The sequence below is a fragment of the Fomitiporia mediterranea genome (assembly GCF_000271605.1).
Source record: "Fomitiporia mediterranea MF3/22 unplaced genomic scaffold FOMMEscaffold_2, whole genome shotgun sequence".
Classification (NCBI taxonomy): Eukaryota; Fungi; Basidiomycota; class Agaricomycetes; order Hymenochaetales; family Hymenochaetaceae; genus Fomitiporia; species Fomitiporia mediterranea.
Window position 1 is genome coordinate 2243513 of NW_006760387.1, and position 19355 is coordinate 2262867.

The 19355-nt window shown below is 46.7% G+C and overlaps 4 protein-coding genes across 4 annotated transcripts; 3 read left to right on the top strand and 1 right to left on the bottom strand.

Annotated features, from left to right (window-relative positions):
* Nucleotides 1-250: 250 nt before the first annotated feature.
* On the top strand, nucleotides 251-2211 carry FOMMEDRAFT_144593 (uncharacterized protein; the record flags this gene model as incomplete). Its single annotated transcript, XM_007262831.1, has 6 exons — nucleotides 251-879; nucleotides 943-1507; nucleotides 1567-1721; nucleotides 1778-1799; nucleotides 1866-2027; nucleotides 2116-2211. The coding sequence occupies 6 exons, from the start codon at nucleotides 251-253 to the stop codon at nucleotides 2209-2211; spliced, it is 1629 nt and encodes a 542-aa protein (XP_007262893.1).
* Nucleotides 2212-6161: 3950 nt separating this feature from the next.
* FOMMEDRAFT_117507 (acid protease) lies at nucleotides 6162-8771 on the top strand. Its single transcript, XM_007262832.1, has 5 exons — nucleotides 6162-6675; nucleotides 6787-7114; nucleotides 7174-7285; nucleotides 7346-7444; nucleotides 7503-8771. The coding sequence occupies exons 1-5, from the start codon at nucleotides 6514-6516 to the stop codon at nucleotides 8485-8487; spliced, it is 1686 nt and encodes a 561-aa protein (XP_007262894.1). The 5' UTR covers nucleotides 6162-6513; the 3' UTR covers nucleotides 8488-8771.
* Nucleotides 8772-11559: 2788 nt separating this feature from the next.
* FOMMEDRAFT_165374 (CMGC/CLK protein kinase) lies at nucleotides 11560-15280 on the bottom strand. Its single transcript, XM_007262833.1, has 8 exons — nucleotides 14670-15280; nucleotides 14517-14601; nucleotides 14280-14460; nucleotides 14061-14227; nucleotides 13709-14002; nucleotides 13378-13646; nucleotides 11818-13322; nucleotides 11560-11741 (listed from the first exon to the last, which is right to left on the bottom strand). The coding sequence occupies exons 1-7, from the start codon at nucleotides 15261-15263 to the stop codon at nucleotides 13173-13175; spliced, it is 1740 nt and encodes a 579-aa protein (XP_007262895.1). The 5' UTR covers nucleotides 15264-15280; the 3' UTR covers nucleotides 11560-11741; nucleotides 11818-13172.
* A 356-nt stretch (nucleotides 15281-15636) lies between these two features.
* Nucleotides 15637-16373, top strand: FOMMEDRAFT_17122 (uncharacterized protein). Its single transcript, XM_007262834.1, has 2 exons — nucleotides 15637-16252; nucleotides 16298-16373. Exon 1 carries the CDS (start codon nucleotides 15665-15667, stop codon nucleotides 16019-16021), a length of 357 nt encoding a protein of 118 aa, XP_007262896.1. The 5' UTR covers nucleotides 15637-15664; the 3' UTR covers nucleotides 16022-16252; nucleotides 16298-16373.
* The last annotated feature ends 2982 nt before the right edge of the window (nucleotides 16374-19355 follow it).

Below are 19355 nucleotides of genomic sequence, written 5' to 3' on the forward strand. Positions count from 1 at the left end.
GGTTAAGTATTAGTTGAGTTATGATAGATTTTGTATTTGAGTGTACTTAGTGTGACGAAAATCACGAATCGCGCGTGTGACAATATTTATGAAAACGACAGTAAGTATACGCGTCGCCAAGTTTAGTTCCTGTAATGCCTAGTCGCCGCCATTATCAGGATTCAGCTCAAGCACACACAACAGTATTTAAAGGTGTCTACTCAGGATGCCATCGTCAAGTGAATCCTCTTCAATCCTATCCGCGGTAGAAATGCCGGGAAGATTTGTCGCGCCTCAAATGGTGCGGGACAAATCGTCACCTACGATACAACTTACGATTAGCGATACAAATTGGCAGAGTCCCCTTCAATCCACCACAGCTCACAACAGCAATAACACCTCAAGGAGCTCTGGTTCCAATGTAGGCTCCGGAAGCTCCGACTCTAGCTCGAAGAGTAGAAGTGTTCGCTCCCATGGACTACTCACTCCGCATGCAAGTTTTTACGACATTCTTGCTGTGCAAAGGAATAATAGCACTGGGAACAGCAAGCAATCAGTAACGAGCACCGACGGAACTAGTTCTGAAGAAGTTAAGTTCGCGACACCTGAAGGATGCGTATCTCCCTCAGAAGAGCTGTACATACCAAACACACTTCTGTCTCGCATACCAAGGACGAGCTTTTCATCTTCAGGACTTGTCTCTTATGCCTCTGTTGGCGTGCAGACTTCTCTACCATACAGCACTCCGTCGCATATCTCCACCGCACCCCCTTCCCCAGTATCCCCAACCCCTTCTACTTCGTTAACACCGAAGGCAAAATCTAAGGGAAAGCACAAAAGTGTTCCGGATTACATCCGTGAAGGAGAGAGCCAAGCACGAGAGATTGACAATGATCTACGGTTCGTTATCTCAGTAATGGATGCACTCTATTGTATGTTGCAATACTAATCTGCATCCTTTAGCTTTCTTGCACGAGAAAAACGTCACCTTAAACGGAGTCTTTCTCAGATAAAGCGTACCAAGCGTGATCTGAAAAGCCTCCTTGTTTCATGGCCCAGAGCAAATGAGGAGAGTGCAGGAACTGAGAATGAAAGTGATATGACGGACAAGGAACCGGAAACGTCGCGACGAGTGCTCTTCCGCGGTCATGCACCCTTGACTCCCGCAAGTTCTGAGTACGAGAAAGAGGCAGAGCCAAGTGTAAAATCTTCGGAGACGCCATCTGTCACCTCACCAACGGTCTCTTCGTCCTCAAGGAATACCTTTGCCTCTAGTTCTGCGGATGCAAGCACGCCCTCTCACTCTTCATTCCAAACGGCAGTAACTGGAACTGAAACTACCAAAAGCGCTTCGAGTAGCTCTCACCGCCCAGAATTCATTTATGGAGAGGGTGGTTCATCGACAACGAGCACTACGAGTACTATTTCCGGCTATGAAGGTACTCGGCAGACTTTGGATATGAGGTATGAGCTCGCACCAAACCCCGTGTGCGACCCATCAACCTATCTCGTTTGGTTTGATTTAGAGGTATGTATGTGATATATGATAATTCACCTTCTGCTTTACCAACTCCATTGGTTATGAAGACGACAGACGCCGTTCGTCCAGCGTCAAAGATCCGGATCCTTGAGATCGCAGTACTTATCACGGATAAGAACTACCAACAGCTTGATAATGGCAAGTCATTCCTCGTGCATTGGCCGCTTTCTGCCCAGGAGATCGTTCAGGAAATGCCACAAAAGTATTGTCTCCCCTCCTCTGTCACCATACATTGCATTAATTTGTTCTGGGACATAGAGTTAGAGAAATGCATGAAAAGGTGTGATGACCGCTTCACGGCTGCGTTCTCGGCAGTAATCTGACTTATCATTATCATCATATCAAGTCCGGGCTTCTGGCCGCTTACGACAAGACGCCACCAAAGGAACGTCTCACTCTTTATCAAGTCGAGCGTCGTATCATCAAATATCTTGAGCGACATGGGATCGAAGCGGATGGACGCGCCGTAATGGCAGGTGCCGGAGTTGCATTTGACCGTGGCATGGTCGTACGTCTTCGCATTTCTTTCTACCCTATCATTCTTTCTAATTGCTAATGTTCCCTCTACCTTTTCTCTTGACTTATTTCATTTGTAGAGGAAACACATGGAGAAGCTCAATGCGTACTTTAGCCATCAGATCTTTGATACAACAACACTCTGGGTAGGCTTCGGGATTCTGTCCGCTAAATAGTGTACTCCTCCTCCTAATTCAAGTCTAATAGCACGCTGTCCGTCGGAAGTACAATCGCTCTAAGCGCTTTTCTGTCACATGTTCTCACAGGCGAGTAAAACAGGCAGGTTAAACCCTTATAAATATGTATTTATTTGTGAATTTTATCTAGGGCATATGACGATATTATTGGATCTAGTCAAGGTACTTCTCATACCTACATGTAGCTCTCCACTCTCCGACGTCTGAAGCGCACATTATATAGAGGCAAGGTGGTACTCAGAGCTCATATTGAAATCACCTGGAGAAGTTCGCTGGCCGACTCAATCCTCCCAAGGAATTTGAAAACTGCCGATTACAGAATATCCCTGACGCGTTACTAAACAGATACCTTATTTACGTTTCCTCGCTCAGCGCCATCTTTATTCATATCATTTATCGCACTGCATGTACCGATTTTATACTCCTGCGCCACACCCTCTCCGACTTTGTTATAATTCTGCTTAGTTTACTCTGCAAATATCGTTGCTGTTCCTTGAGGTGTTCTTTCGAGCAATCTCAAGACTTCCTGGATAACTCCCTTGCATACATGGAAGTCAAGACAAGCTCTAATTATGGTAATGACTGATTATCGACCACAGCACATACACTGATACATATAGTCAAACTAGCATAAAAGTGATTCACCACAGAAGTCGTTTGATCCTGGAACATTGCCTGGGCTGGGAGCAAATCGCTCGGGGTTGGCCAGATGGCTGGACAATTTGAAACCATTGTCACTCGAATCAATAGAAACAGACTAGAGAGGATTGAAGTTGAGGAGCGTTTGGTCGTTAGTCAAATTTGTGTACAAATGATGCGTGGGATGCAAGTACCTGAGGTAGTGGAGAGGCATTTATAAGGAAAGCAAATAGACACAAGGCCATAGCAGCCTGAGTGAGGTAGTGACGGAACATAATTGCCTGGCCTGATTGAGGAGATTAGTCGATTAGTAAGACAAAGATCACAAAAGCTTTTTGTCAATCACACACAAACTGAGTAAAGAAGGTCAACTCCACTTAGGAATTTTGAGAAGTTCGGGTGGAGAGTGAGAGACCCATGCCAGAGCCTTTTAACAGATGCTGTGGCTCAAAACACAACACCTCTACAACCATCATTGTTTCAGCAGCGTCAAAAGCATCTGTTGGTAGTTTACAAACAAACTGACCAACTTGTGAGTAACAGCGCCGGAGATATCTTCTTGATCTTTGTAATCAAAAGGGTAAGTAGAATTTATTAACTGTCTTGTTGTGAAAAATCTTCGTCTGTCTAGCAGGGAATTATGAACACACAGTGTCTCTGGAGAAAAAATGAGGCAGAGTCAGAATTGAAACAGGAAAATATTCTGTTTATCAGGGATTTATCATCAATTTTTATCATATTGTTTTTGCTTATGAGTTTAATTTATCCCAGTGGAATAGTACAAGGACAGTTTATCAGTTTCAAGACCTTGCAGTTTTTAATTCTATATACTGATGCTTATTTTTTATGTGCCACTCTGCTGTATTGTGTAATCTAGCATAATGATTAATTAGTGTGTTCATTCATCAAGTCTTGCACAACAATGTTTCCACCAAAGGAGTTGATAGATGTCTCCTTATACCTTCAGTCTTTAATCGATTGTTAGTTAGGAAGTGCCGAGGGCCACAGATGGTTGGTTATGCCTCCAACACTTTATCCGCTGGGTAAGAACAAATTCAAAAACTCACAGATGGTGACACATGCCTTCGACGCCTCTTCAGCTGGTAAGGATAAGTGTTGGAGGCCACAGATAGTTGCATATGCTTTAGACTCTCCATCGACCGAAGAAGAACAAAGTACTGGAAGTCGCAGGTCGTGGTGGTGGTCTAGGTGTCCAACACTACATTGACTAAGTAAGAACAAAATGTTGAGAGCCCTAGATGGTTACCTATACATTCGACACTTCCTCGACTAAAGGTAGTAAGATCATTAAATGCCGAATGCCAAATGTCTCAGATTGTCTCTCATGCATTTGACTCTTCTTTACCCAGGGGAAGAGCAAAGTACTGAAGATAACAGATGGTGGCTTAGGCCTCCAACACTCTGAAGAATGGGTAAGGACAATATGTTGAAAGCCGTAGATGGTAATCTGTACTTTCGGGAACTCCTTTGATCAATAAGGACAGAAGCGTTGGAACGCACAGATGGTTGCTCAGAAATTCAATACCTCTTCAACTTGTAAGAGCAGAAGCGTTGAGTAAAACAGATGGTTGCCCATATCTTAACACTTCTTCGACTAATAAGAACAAAATGCAGAAAATTGCGGATGGTTGCTTGGGCCTTTGACGCTCCATCAACTCGAAAAGAAGCAAAACGTTGAGGCAGCAGAGCATTATTCGGTGATGTACATACAACGAATGTATTGGCTAATTTATAGTTACTAGTAGATAACAGACTTGGCGTGATTTACAGCTAGATCGTAGTCTCGCCATGCTCATAGGTAAATCATAGACGCGAGATGATTCATAACTCGATCATAAACTCGGCATGTTCGTAGCGAGATCATACACTCGGCGTGTTTTGCAGCAAGAGCATACACTCGGCATGATTCATAGGTAGACAATAGACTCAGCAACGAGCGCATGATAGATAGATGGGAAAGCGAGCTCGAGTGCGATGCAGTTAGTGACGTCCAGATCTAATCAGTCTTCAGTGATCAGATGGCTATTAATATTCTTAACACACCGGCATACCAATCGGGTGAGTCTGATTAAGTAGTGTACTTACTATTCCAGTCAGATGTGAGTGAATGGAATCTTGTATTACTGAATTACTGATGCGGGGTAAGTGTATCCGTTTCGAACACCATTCGAAGCCATGTCAACTTTCAGTCGGTTTCGTCCCGCGTGCTTTCATTGTGACTGTTGCTAGCACATGAAAGGATGTCAGAAAAGGGTATGTCAAATTTGTCAGGACTTGGAAGTTTTTGTCTTCCCGACACTCCACTTGTGCCCCAATCATCCATGCCCGATGTCTTACAGAGATAGCATAAGCGCTTGGCTACGTTTTCCAGCGCCTTGAGAGAACTCGATTTCTGAATCTGTTTCCGTTCCGTTCTAAATGTGGTGTGGCGAGAAGGGACTGTACTGATGAATGTTAGGCGCATACGCGGGGATAAGTAACAGCAATTAAGCGGAACAGAATCCAAAGGATGTGAATTTGCACCCGTTGGTTGCTGGACGCACTGCGCAAGCGTCGAATCTGAGTGAGAATTTATCGCGTCTCCAGGTGATCCCAATTCGGGAAGAAGCCAGATTTGTAAGTTATGTAACAATAGAACTGTTAATTTTGGGTGAAGTTCTAAAGAAGCTGATGTAACTTCATGTGATCATTTGCTTGTCGACGTGGCGGGCAAAATATACCGGGCGTACCTCAGGAAGCATAGTTGTTTTGCATGGACAGTACAAACGTGCTTAATGAGAATGAGAATTGCCCTATTCTGCAGATGGCCAAGTAGAGCGACCATCGCATGGATGAGATGGAGAAATGATGTGTTTGTGATTGAGGTTGCGGTGGTCAGTGGACTACGGCCGAGAATTAAGGGTCTATTTTTGAATGGCTCCGTCGCGGTGTCGATTGTTCGATTCCGAACTTGTTGAGCCCCCGGAGCACTTGAGTTCATCCGGCCGCCGCATCCGCAACTGGTCCATTCCAAACGTTGAAAAAAAGCCACTTTATCTTGCAGAAACAGCTTTCTCGAGCAACTGAGGCCATACTCTGGACAAGAAGGAGCAATTTACTTAGCTGCCAAGAGCCGCTCATTATTTTAGCGAAAGTTGTGTCAACGGAGCACAGGGCAGACCACATGAAAGGACACCGCGTAGCACAGGCCCGCGTCAATTGTTGCTTTCCTCCCGTGTTCTCGTTGCTGCTGACGGCGACCGGCTGCAGATTTGATGGCAACAAGTACGCCATCGGGATGTTGCGACGACAAATGACAAATCGGAACAGATGAACATGCTTCCAAGAGGAATCAGGATGAAGCAAGTGGACAGGCCCGGCAAATATGCTCTAACAATCGGCCACGAGTCAGGAGTACAAATACAACCCGCAGCACTGATGGCCTCTCCACTTCATATACCTTCCTTCCTTCTTTCATCCTCCTCCTCTCCCTCTTACTTACTCTCCCTCCTTACTCACTTTTTTTGTCGGCCGGGTGCCGTTTCATCTTCGCTGTCAATTTCCCTTGGGCTATACTTCGCCAGCTAGGACTGCCTCAATCTTTTGATTTTTTTCAATTAAAGGACAGGATCTAGAATTACAATGCAGCTCTTCGTTTCCTTCTCTACGCTTTTGACGAGTCTGCTCCTTGCAATCTCTCTTACGGGCGATGTCGATGCTCGCCCAGCGAAGCGCGATGCGGGCACCATCACCCTCCCGCTCAAGCGCATGACACAGGCCCGGAGCGATATCCACCCCCAAATCGTGAGTAGCCACGTTGTATTCATTGCCAAGCATTCTTCTGATCAAGTCACCATCCACCTTACCTGCATGCTTTTGTGCTTGCATCGCCTTGCATCCGTAAAAATGATGTAGCTCCTGCAACAACACATGAACCGTGGAACGAAGCGCCTCGCGCGCATGAGTGGTCGTGCTGCTCCGTCTGAATTGGAGCTGCGCGAGAATATCCACAAGCGCATGTATATCCCTGCTGGTGGACGTAAACCCTTGGCCGGCAAGCGCACAGAAAAACGCTATAATCGCCAGGGTGTGGTCCCAATGTCGAGCAAGCCTGCTAACCAGGCAAACTCCTTAGCTACTTCATCCAATGATGATCAGACTATCAACTATGGCGATGCTGTCGATGCGCTAAATGAGATTGTCAATGGCGGGAATGACCTGGCTAGAAAACACAAGAACAAAAGTACGTTTTCGTGTGTCTATTTTTAGTGTGAGTGTATGCTAAAGGTAGTTATTGTTTAGACGGTGGAGCTGGAGGTGCTATTAACGGTGCTGGAGGTGCTAACAATGGTGCTACTGGTGGAGGCAATGCCACGGGTGGTGGTGCCAACTCGGGAAACTCATCTAGCACTAGGTAGGTTTACCCTTCATCCCTTCTTGATCCAGAAGTCTGTCTAACTATACCTATCTTTAGCGGTGGAATCTCTCAAGCCGACATCAACGCCGCTTTGGGTGGCGGCTTGACTCCGGCAGACCAACCATCTGCACCTGACACCCTTGGGCTTGACATTGAGTAAGCAAGTCATGAGCTGTCAGGAAGCAGATTTGTACTGAACGTGCTTGGTTCGCAGAGCTAATGACGTCGGTTACATCGCGACCGTGCAGATCGGCACTCCTGGAGCGGACTTCAAAGTCCTCATGGATTCCGGTTCCGCTGACTTCTGGGTCGGCGGAGAGAACTGCCAGTCTGAAGATGGTGGGGGCTGCGGGAACCATACCTTCCTCGGCACCGGATCGTCTTCTTCCTTCGTTGATACTGGCAAGCAGTTCCAAGTCACCTACGGATCGGGTGAAGTCCAGGGCAACATCATCACCGACAATGTCAACTTTGCTGGACTTAACCTCACGACGCACACATTCGGCGTTGCCACAACTGAGAGTGTACAATTCTCGAGTGACCAGACGACTTTTGATGGCTTGATGGGTCTTGCACAGTCAACGCTTTCGGAACAGGGTGTGCTTACACCTGTTGAGTCACTCGCGAAGGACAACCAGATTAACGGTGCGATCACGTCGTTCAAACTCGGACGTGTCGCAGATGGGAACAATGATGGGCAGGTTACCTTTGGTGGACTTGATACGAGCAAGTTCGATCAAGCAACGTTGACGACGCTCAACAATGTAAACACACAAGGTTTCTGGGAGGGTGCTATGGACGCCGTCACTGTTGGTGGCCAGGATCTCGGACTTACTGGACGCACTGCCATCCTCGACACCGGTACTACGCTCATCATCGCCCCTACGGATGACGCCAACGCCGTACACGCCGCTATTCCGGGCGCGAAGTCTGACGGCCAGGGAGGCTTCACCCTCCCTTGCACCAGTTCCAGCCAAGTTGCCCTTAGCTTCGGCGGCCGCTCCTTTGCCATTGACCCGCGCGACTTGCTCTTCCTCCCCGTTGACCAGAACGACCCAACAGGTGACTGCGTGTCCGGAATTTCCTCAGGCCAGATTGGTGGTGCGAATGAGTGGCTAGTCGGCGATGTGTTTTTGAAGAACGTCTACTTCTCGACAGACGTAGATAAGAACCAGATTCAACTTGCTAACCTTGCGTAGATGCGGAGTCACTTTGTTTTTCGCGTGCTTTATGCTTTTTTATGAGCTTGCTTTTGATGGTGGTATGTGCTGAGCGTAGATCGCTCAGTACTTGCTACTGTTGGATACAGCTTATTTGTCCTTGCTACGTAGCTGCTCACGATGCGTTCGTTACTTACACACTTAAATATTATACATCTGGATTTCGGTCGTTCACGATAATTGCAACTCGCTTTTTCTTTGACTTTCGTGCTGTAGAGTAGTCCTATCTTGGTCATTGAATGGTGAATAAAAGGAAAATTGACAGAAATTTACAGTCAACGCGCTGGTCTACACAGAAAAGGTTTTGCCCCCCTTTTGTGGTTCTTTTTTGACACCCTTTCATATTCTGTGCAGAAGTGAAACCCATGATAGGACACAAGGTACATAAGTGACTCTATGTACAATAAAAATGTCTTATTGCATAATCCTAGGATAAGGCAATACGAGATGCATTATACAATTTATGCATTATGGTAATGTGTATTGGCTGGGGTTTTTGGTTTGGGCATGAGCAATAACCAATGTAAAGTGGTATATATGTTCAATATGATAAATAAGGATATTTTCTACTGTAACTAGTTTTTTTAAGTGCAATGTAAAGATGATCAGTTATAGAGTGTTTGTGTACTTTTCATAAATTTGACAAATTGTTAAATAATAATAGTATCGATTTGAATGTTGAGTATATTACTGTAGTTCTACATAAAGACATATGATACACACTACAGCTAGTGTTGCTGTGTGGAAATAATACAGTAGTCAAGGGGAAAGGAGCAAATCTTCGGTAGAAAATAAATTATTCATGTGTAGCCTGACTTGACTTACGGTGATCTAAAAATAAAAGAGTACGATCAGCGGACCGGGAACAATTCAGTACGCACCGGTCACCCCCGTCGTCTATTCATCCACGGTCCATTCATCCATTCTCCCCGAGGTATCCGTACCCTCAACTTTATCGACCTTCGATCTGTGGGAGTTTTTGAGACTCAATAGTTAGAACTTGGAGATGCAGGGGTAGTGAATACCACTGAATGGTTGGCACTTTTAGACAGGAACTTTAGAGAGGAGAGTTTTTGGAGGGTGCTTCGTAATTATGATGTTCCCATGGTGCGTCATTGGACCAGTACTCTCAGAGCTGGACTGTAGATATGTCCTTGGTGGCTTGATTTGGTTCGATCGACTCAAGTATCGAAACCCTCGTCGTAATAGCGAGCGAGAGGCGTGGTTGGCTGGACCTTGAGGAACATGGTGGATTAGCTCGTCTAGATTGCACTCTGCTGATTGGCTGAGCTTGGAGGCTATGGTCGTGCAGTGCTACCTAGGTATATGCGTGCATAAAACTGGTTAGTCATGAGTCAATGTAAAACAGAAGTAGAGCAGAGTGGAAGAGTTACGGAGAGGCTGCGCAGGCCTTCATTACTAGAAACAGTTCCCTCCGTCCTGGAAAGAACTATTGTTGTTGTTAACCACAGAAACTGCGCAATTTAATTTACTGAGGAATGCAACATGGAGTAGTGCTTACGTTTCGGGGTGCTGTTCGATACAAAATTACTTCCAAGTTTCGTCTCCGGCCGCAGTGGAGGTTAAGGCTTGCTGCCTGACGGTAGACTGATATCAAGTAAGTTCACTACGCTGCTTCGGAGCGGAGGCTTTGATGATCCGATTTTGTATAGTCAGTGTTCCGCATTAAACGAGTCTCGAGTGCATCCAGGCGACCTGATTAAGAGCTGCCTTAGTTCTGGAGCAGGTTTGAGTTGAGTATAACTTTTTGATAAAAATAAAGCACTATTCTCGCGGACTCGCACCCCAAGTGGGAATACGCATTGTTTCGACCCCACCAAAATACGACAGGGTTATTAATATTTCACTAAGGCACAGCAATCAGGTCCCGGGCAGCCAGAACGAGACTACGAAGGACTGCAATTGGCAAACGACAAATGGTAATCGCACGTGTGGAGCCACAGCCGCATACAGTGAGACTGCCGTTGTTCACACGCCCCGATGCTGAAGAGTGCAGGGAGGGTGAAGAAGGAATTCCAAGCACATGCGAAACATGTGAGATTCTGATTTAGTAAATTGGAACGGTTCGGTGGCTGGTATTGTCTCGATCCTGTTCCTCTTGCACGTTTCGTCATTGCAAATTGTAGGTGTAACGTATTTCCGTCACGCACGAAGATAAGCTAGACTAGTACTGTTGTTAAAAATTAATAATCGATGAAGGGAAAAGTAAAGAAAGAATTTGCCCACCACAAATCATTATCGTTTGTGTGGCCAGCCTCGAAGCCATTGAACACAAATTATTATTCAAAGGCAAGTACGTACCCATCGATGCAATGATATTGTGGCTCGAAGTGTACAGCATCCTGTTTTGCTCGGTGCTGCGATCTCGCCGCTTCGGTTTCGACGGAAATTTTCAATCCACCGAAACTTGTAACGGAAAAACCATGGCAATAGAAATGTTTATGGCTTCAGTGCTGCTGATCGGCCTTTCCGCTGTAGGACGAACATGTAGTATGCACTTACGTTAATTTGCAGCGGTATCTAGAGTGCATTGCGAACTATGCGCCGCTGACCCGAACGTTCAACGCTCATTGAACACTTGATGGCGGGCCAAGGTTATGTACACATGTATCGCTTGCAAGCAGTGTACTTAGGTACGGCCGTAATGCATTTTGTTGTCTACCTCACCCGTGCATCAGCGACACTTGATCGATGTATGCCGGAAATCAAAGTAAACCGTTCATCATTTACTCGTCCTCGCCAAAATAATCGATCGACCATTTGTAATGCTTGAGCACCGACTCGGACTCGGACTCCACAAAAGGGAGATACTTACCAACTTGTAGTATTAGCCATTACGTACCTTCCAATCTGTAGCAAATTTGCAAGCGTTCCAGTCTAGGGTCCCAATTGAAGCAGATCATTTACCGTGCAAGACGACGAAACCTTTGAGGATCAAGTCAGTTTATTGAGAGCAATGCAGGAGTCAACGATCGGTGCACCCAACATCCCGGCCTTCCATGAATGGGATATGAACGGATGCATGAACATACCAGTTACTTAGCATTCAGTGATGTACATCAATATGCATTACGCAGATGCATGCAGTGCAGACCGTATATGTTACACTGGTGGAGGCGTTCGAAATACAGACCATACATGCGCTTCGATCAATTGAACACAGTGGCGGTACTAGCAGTAATCGTTCGATGCGTACCGTACCAGTATTAAAACTATTTGAAATGAAGCCAAGGCGTCAGTGACGTCCAGTCAATACAACAGCCCAGAGACATAAAGTATTGGACGTACCTCGACATTTTTCGCCGTGGCCCACAATCAAAGAATATTTGATCCGGTCACAGGCCACAGGCCACAAACGTCGTTTGAGCCAAAAGCAGTCATCATTTCATCAGATCGTACAAACTTGCAATCACGTACCTTTCAGCAATTTTCAAATTCGTTAAAATTTCTATGTATCGACTCTGGTAATATAATCTATTAATAATTACCTTGGATTCCCATGTTGCCCGAGAAAATGGTCTTGATCAAACGAAACAACTCTTTATAATACAGTACCTGTCAGACGCTGGAATCGGAATCCGGAAGTGATGAGCAAAGCAACATCGATAACTGTGTGAATCTTGGAATTGTATAGCCGATCAGATAAGAGGAAATTCGACCAATTTCGTTTACGAGGGTAGTGTTTATTAGTGTTTCATCTTGTCGTCTTGTAGTGTGTGTGGATGAGTCAGGACAATGACGACTACATTGCGCGTACGTGGCTTGAATCCATTATTGTTGCTCTTTGTCCTGCCTTGCCGAGAGCAGAAAACCGGAAGGATCTTGAGGAATCGGACTTGGCATGCACATAGATCGACTTCATTCGGTGCCTGTACCAATTTCTGTTATACACCTAGGTATATCCAGTTCGAAATCCGTGTGCACTATCGTAATCGTCAGCGTCAGCCTCGAGTTCCATAACACGGGTCCTATTGATAACAATATAAGAAATGGGTCGGTAAACCGGATACGATACTGTTACAAAGAAATTTGAGATCTTTATAAAAAAAGTGGGAAGGAAAAAAGAAGACAGATTTAAGAAATTTGGTACCGGGATTGATGATATAAACAGAGCACAGAAGAGAACGATAGAACCCTGACAGTCTTCGCCTTTCCGAGCGCCGCGAAATGGGGATGGATAGTAACGAGCGAAACGAATGGAGGTACAAAAAGAGAAGATTTAGGGGATGCGTATCCGGAATCTAGTCCTTCCTGGTCAACGATGAAGGTATGATTATACGAGTAGTTGCACAAGGGTCTGGGTAGATATTGTTGGTTATAGGGTGATAAGCATAGGGAATACGATGCATGTAACGTGTGGGGTAATCACGATTGTGCAAAATGCATATTTGTACGCTGTAATTGAGACTTGGTTTGGATTTGGCATAGTACAAGGTGGTATCGAATAACCAGGAGTTTGTTGGCCAGGGGATGAATGGAACGCATTATGGATGCAAGTGTCGGCACAGTGCTGGGGTTGTAAGCAATGTTTGTTTGTTTGTTTGTTTGTCGATGCTGGGCGTGATTGGGCGGCGATACGGACAAGGCGAAGGGTTAAAAGCACGAGATAACCAAAAGTCGAAAGCAAGCGTGAAGGCCGTCTATTAATATTCTTCCATTGGGACGTTGAGGTTGAAATATGAATGTTGCAGGGCATCACGGACGGAAATTCGGTCTTGCGGGTCGAACGCCAATAGTCGAGCGACGAGATCTAGGAAATGCTCATTGACAATGTCTATTGGCGGGATGATGTCCTAAGAGAAGAACAACGTTAAGTATGTACGTGTACGTAAACAGCAATGCACTGACCCGTAAGCTCTTCGTTGCGCGGACGTCTCTCCTGCTTTGCCGTGAAACCTTCTTTGGAGGCCAATTTAGTTTATTCCCGTCCTTAAAGTATTCGGGCTTGCAACGTGCCCCTGCACGGACAAATCGTTCCGGCATGACACCCATGACAGCTTGCATCATAGCTAGATGTTCGAGATTGTCATGCGTTTGGAAGATGGCCACACCTGTATAGAATTCGACGAGAATGCAACCCAGCGAGAATGCGTCGCACGGATATGACCAGCCCAGACCTATAATAGTGTATTGATGAATGATTTCAGACGGAACGCTAACCAAAATCCACGGAACTTACCAAGTATAATCTCTGGAGCTCGGTAATGTCTAGTTGAAACGACTGATGAATGGTATTCGTCCTCGAAAGTAGCACTTCCAAAGTCTATGAGACGAATGTCCGTGTTGGTGACTATGCGTTTCTGTCGTGGAGGAGCACCACGCTGCGCAGACTCGTCAACACTGGAAGATTCATCTGGAATTTCAACACCGCCAACCTTTGAACTAGGTAAAGATACGGTTTTGAACGAGTTCTGGGCAAAGAGGATATTCTCCGGCTTTAAATCCGTGTGAACGAGTTTAAGTTCATGCAAGACTGCGAGGGAGATTAGTATATGCGCGAATGACGGGATTAAAGAAGAGGTCAGACTCACAAGCCACGCTTCCCAGCAATTGACGGGCAAAGTCTTGGATGTGACGTCGGGGAAATGGCTGGAAGTTGTTCGCCTTGAGGAAGTCGTATACACACATGCCGAATAGCTCAGTCACAAGGCAGATGTGATTGCGATGATCAAACCAATGTAAGAGGTGCACGCATTTACTAGTATATGATGAGTAAAGAAAAGGCAAGAAGCCGTGAAGGAAATGCGTACTTCTTATTGAATGGATCACGATCCTTGAGCTTCTGTAGGACGCGCACCTCAATCTTGCTTGCGTCTCGGTACTTAGGGACAGCACGAATAATCTTGATTGCGACCTTCTTCTGTTCTTGTGTGTCGATAGCCTCGACGACTTTCCCGAAAGTGCCTTGCCCCAGAAGTCGGACAGTTCGATCTGAAAGAGGAAAGTGAGCCGGCACGATCAGGAACCCGCAAAGTGCAACAACATACATCGCCTGTAAATAATGTCATCTGGTTGAACGATATAATGGCCTTCCTTATCGTCGCAGGAAGGATGCGTCATCTCTGTCTGAGTCTAAGGAGTGCAACAAGCCGGCTGTTAATCAAGCGTTATCAGATGCAAGTCAACAACGAGCCACGTACATTGGTCACAGTCGTTGTGGTGGTGGCCCCGTTCGCCCAGACTCTGCCATTAGCTGCCTGAGTTTGAGCGTATTTTGTGTTTGAGGCGGCCTTCTTAGCCTGTACGACCTTGCTGAGCTCTGGTTCTCGTCTGCGTCTCTTGAGAGCGGGAACTGTGATACCACCAGAACTTGAAGAGGTGCTCGCACTGAGTAGCTGTGCTTCCTCTGCAGCGCGCGCTCGAGTGCGTACAGGGGCACCGTAAATGGGAGATTGCATCGATACGGAATATGCGCCATTGCTTGTGGATGTCGTGTAAGCGGGTGAAATTGTGGCTGGAGGGGGAGGGGTGTCTTCAATAACTATGACTTCGCGCAGTTTGCCGTCGTCGTCGACCTCCTGGACCTCACTGTAGGAGACAGAATAGTTGGCAGGAGGTCGTTTGCGCTTTCTGGAGACAGGCGGGGTGGGCACAGGGATAGGGAGCCCATTGGTCGCCGCTGTCCGCGTCACCGTACCGTTGATGGCGGTCCTGACGGGCAAGTACTGAGCTCTATGAGAAAGCTGGGGAGCGTAGTGAGACGACGGCAGCTGCTGGATTGCTGCCTGCATCATTGGGGAGAGCAAGATGAGGTGGTGGTGGGCAGAAGGAAAGAGTGAGTGAGGTGGTTAAGAGGGGTCCCCACGATCCACGATGATTTCAGCTTGAGGACAAACAAAGTAACAACATCCTAGCAGTCGCCGCTTTTCTGGTCTCTTTTTCCACCCCTAATTTTTTTCTTTGGCCACTAAGCCACGGAACACACAGCCTTTGTCTCTGGTTATCCTATTCTACTACAACAAAGGAAAAACAAAAATGTGGACGGACTCTGGTAGCTGAGCAATTGGGGGAGGGTGAGCGAGGGAGGGCGACAGCGGGAGTAGTAGGAAGAGGCACGTGCGCCTTACCATCACTGGCCACGGACCAAGCCACAGGAATTTACTGCCCGCCTTTCCTTATTACGGAACTAAACCTAATGAATACAATTACTTGTACTTATTACTTTTTGCATTTTTCTCAATTTAACACTCGGCCGGCCTGCACGGTTGCCACCACTGGTCGGGTCATCCGTAATGACTTCCTATCAGCGTCAGCAGCCTCCTCACTCGCACATCGCACCAAAGAGCCGCTCGCCACGACGTCCTTACGCTTTGATTTCCGCCCGAGACTGGATCCAGAACGGCCGATCGCTACGCATCGGTGCACCTCTCATATGTTTGCAAGTCCGGCCGACTCTCTCTCCCACCAGGGACCTTCCACTTTCCAACAGCACAGGCCGACGCTTAACCCGAGTCCGTGGCTAGCTGGTTTGCCCAGTCCGGACGCCGCTTAGAAGCCGAACAGTTCAGCGTGGCCCGAGACATCAAGACTGATCAGCTTTCCACCCTCCTTCGGAAAATGGAAGCTGCTTTGCAAAGGGCGAGAAAAGGGTCAGTTTAAAGTCCGCGCGGCAATGAGCGAACACTATCGAGGGTGAGTTCATGTGAGAGATCGCCGTGCCAGCAGGCAAGAAGATACTGCGTCACTATTCACGCCGCGACGAGCACCCCAATCCAGACCGACACTAGACAGCTCAGCTGATGGCGGCATGGCAAGACATAGTGCTTACTGGAGTAGTACCTTGCTGTATTTTTCACGACCGCTTTGCACCGCAGTAATCGGCATAAACCCGGCATCCCCATTCAGTCCGCGAAAGGCGCAGGCCGAGGAGGTAACGCTGCTCACCACTACAGCTCACCTCAGCTCAACGGCGGAGGATGTCTAATATATGTACTTATGGCACAAGGAAGTCGGCGAAGTTTCGCCCAACTAAGCACAGCGGGATTCTGTCACTCAAACACTTGACTTCTAATCATCGGATCGGATTATTCTGTCTGATGAGACTAAATTGTAGTCATGCTGATGCATGATAGGCAAGGGTCGACAGTGGCAGTCTACATGTATGAACACTCCATCTCCTTGAGCTCGAAGTAAAGGAACTGAGGAGACATTGGCGGACGGAAGTGGAGAGGATTAGAGGTCTGCATAACTTGGTAATGACTACGAGAATATCGGAATACGACTCCGACGACCTGGAGGCGTAACCTTACCACTCACAGTTCTTCAAAGGTATTTTGGGCCAACTATCTTAGATCTCCGCATTACCACTCATAATATCGATCGAGCATTTTACTTTTTCGGCGCTGGAAAGAGCTGTCGATTTGAGAAAGAAATAAGATTAACCAAAACAATACCAAACGTTCGCACAGCAAGCACGGCTTCAATTGAGGCAATATTTACTGTATTATCCAAGCTATTTTATTTATTAATGCAAAATGATGACTACGCTTCTGATTTCAATTTTTCTGGGTGCAGAGCGTAGTAAGCTTATTACTGCCCATTTAGCTATAAGGCACTACACCATTCTTCAATATGCTGTTGCTGTTCAAGTTATTCTGGAGGACTTTGAGAAGTGCAGGAACGGAGTGCGTTGAGAGTAGTTGACCGAAGACAAAGGCAATTTCGTGTCTAAAGCACTTGCTAGCCTGCTTCTACAGAGAATTGAACAAAATGCAAATTTCCTGAAAAAGGTGAACAGGCTAGTTCTGCTTTGCAGATACAAGGAGAAAACTAGCGGAACTAAAGGATCAAAAACGTCGATGTTTACCAGCATTCTTATTCTGACCGGTTATCGGTATCTGTGTCTGGAATCATGAATGGCAGGGCATTTTGTGAAAGGCACAACCTGGGCGGAAGCACTATTCAGCAATCTATTTAGCAGTTGTTCAGCTGAGCGCTGGGAATGCCTAAATGTATTAGCAATTATGGCATATCAAAGGTTGGCCGGTGATATGCCGCTCATCTAAGCCACGATACACGGCTGAATTCTAGCACGCAAATACATCAAGGCTTCTCAATCATCGGACCGAACTTCTATTTGATGGGGAGTGATTTTGTAACGTACTCAATAGGGGATACTTAACTAATTAGTGTCATATCCCTGTTCGTCTTCGTCGCACAAATGGCAGTCAACATACGTAAAATACCAGGCATTGTGATTAAAAATACGGGAAGCTGGGGAGGAACTCATGCTGCGGAGTTCAAGAGCGGAAGACGAGAGGGCTAGAGACGCCCAGACAAGAATGCACACGAGAATGCAGCAACTCAACTCCGATTAAGTGGAAACGCAAACTTACATTTTAGCTCCCCAGAAGTACATTGGTTGACTACGTCCGGCTCACACACGGCAGTTAATATTAAACTGAGCAAATTGGAGGGATGACGAGAATCGAGGACCCAACTGTCTTTTTGAGAAATAAAGTTGATCAAAACAGAGCCAAATGTTCCCACGCCTTGAGGTACGGCTACAGTGTCGCCCAGCGTTGAGCGTATTTACCAGCTATTATACACGTCCCTCTGTCCGTCTCGACGAACACAACTCTTTGCGGCCTGCTGCAGCATGCGGGGACTGCCGTTCCCGGATCAAGCACTGCTCAATCGCGGGCAGAGCCTTGATTTCGTCTCTCCAGGTCAAGGCGCAAACGGTGTCGGCGCGCCTCTGCTCTCCGATGTCCCATTCGACCCAGCTTTGAGTGGACCCAGCTCTGCACCAGCGTACTTACCCCACGTGAATGGTGTGAATGGTGTGAATGGACATGTAGTACAGCAGGTAAGCTTACAATCTGTCGTATACTATGCAGTGTGTTTTATCCTACCATGGATTCACCGGACGCGTCGCGTCGCGCTATGTGGGACCCATTATTCCCCTTCATACCTTTGTCTATGATAAACAAACGCATTAAGTTTTCATACTTAAACGTACTATCTCTTAGGACGATTCGATCCACCAATCCTTTCCTATGTCTCCCACTTACCAATTTGGACAATATCCTCAAGGACCAGAAGGCGATCCTTTCGCGCCACCGCCGCATTTCTTCCCCGAACCTACTATCGGGAGCGCGCCAGATGACCACTCGGCAATGACACACAAGCCTGTCAAGCGTGGTAAGCGAAGGCCACGGCGGGAGGAAATGTGTAGTTTCTGCAACGGCAACGACGGCATGAACGAGACGACAGGAAAACCGGAGCATATGGTGACCTGTAGCGAGTGCGGACGGTGTGGTACATAGAATTTCTATTTTGTGAAGCTATTCGTCTGTCTGACTATTCTTTGAAGGGCACCCATCTTGTATGGAACTCGGCGCCGTTGGAGACACAATTCGCACTTACCCCTGGAAATGTTCTGACTGCAAAGCCTGCGAGATTTGCAACGAGAAGGGCAATGAGGTGCGTTAACTTGTTAAGCTTATCTCGTAAAAATAGTACTGAAAAGCCATTTAACTTTTAGGCACGCATTCTTTTTTGCGACAACTGTGATCGAGGCATGTTTACTTTTGCTTGAATACTTGATACGTCTATTAATATCTTTGTAGGCTGGCATACATACTGTCTCGATCCACCTCTCGAGGAGAATCCTGAAGGATCATGGTTTTGCCCTCAATGCCCGCCACCACCTGATTCCACTGCAGCTATTGTATTCGAGACGCAGCAACGGCCTTCTGTTGGACAGGAGGTCCTGGACCCGCAGCTTGTACAGGAGCCACAGATAGACCCCGCATTACAGATGGAATCGGACATAGCGATGGAGATAGATCCTGCTCTTCGCGAGGAGTCACTAGCTCCGTCAA

What these genes read in the sequence shown, in the direction of transcription:
- FOMMEDRAFT_165374 (XM_007262833.1), bottom strand. Translation starts at nt 15,263, where the DNA reads ATGATGCAGGCAGCAATCCAGCAGCTGCCGTCGTCTCACTACGCTCCC. An exon ending in CCACAACGACTGTGACCAAT is followed by an intron (nt 14,602 to 14,669) that starts GTACGTGGCTCG and finishes TGCACTCCTTAG; the next exon opens with ACTCAGACAGAGATGACGCA. An exon ending in ATTGCTGGGAAGCGTGGCTT is followed by an intron (nt 14,003 to 14,060) that starts GTGAGTCTGACC and finishes TCTCCCTCGCAG; the next exon opens with TCTTGCATGAACTTAAACTC.
- FOMMEDRAFT_17122 (XM_007262834.1), top strand. Translation starts at nt 15,665, where the DNA reads ATGAATACAATTACTTGTACTTATTACTTTTTGCATTTTTCTCAATTT.
- FOMMEDRAFT_117507 (XM_007262832.1), top strand. Translation starts at nt 6,514, where the DNA reads ATGCAGCTCTTCGTTTCCTTCTCTACGCTTTTGACGAGTCTGCTCCTT. An exon ending in TAGAAAACACAAGAACAAAA is followed by an intron (nt 7,115 to 7,173) that starts GTACGTTTTCGT and finishes GTTATTGTTTAG; the next exon opens with ACGGTGGAGCTGGAGGTGCT. An exon ending in ACCCTTGGGCTTGACATTGA is followed by an intron (nt 7,445 to 7,502) that starts GTAAGCAAGTCA and finishes CTTGGTTCGCAG; the next exon opens with AGCTAATGACGTCGGTTACA.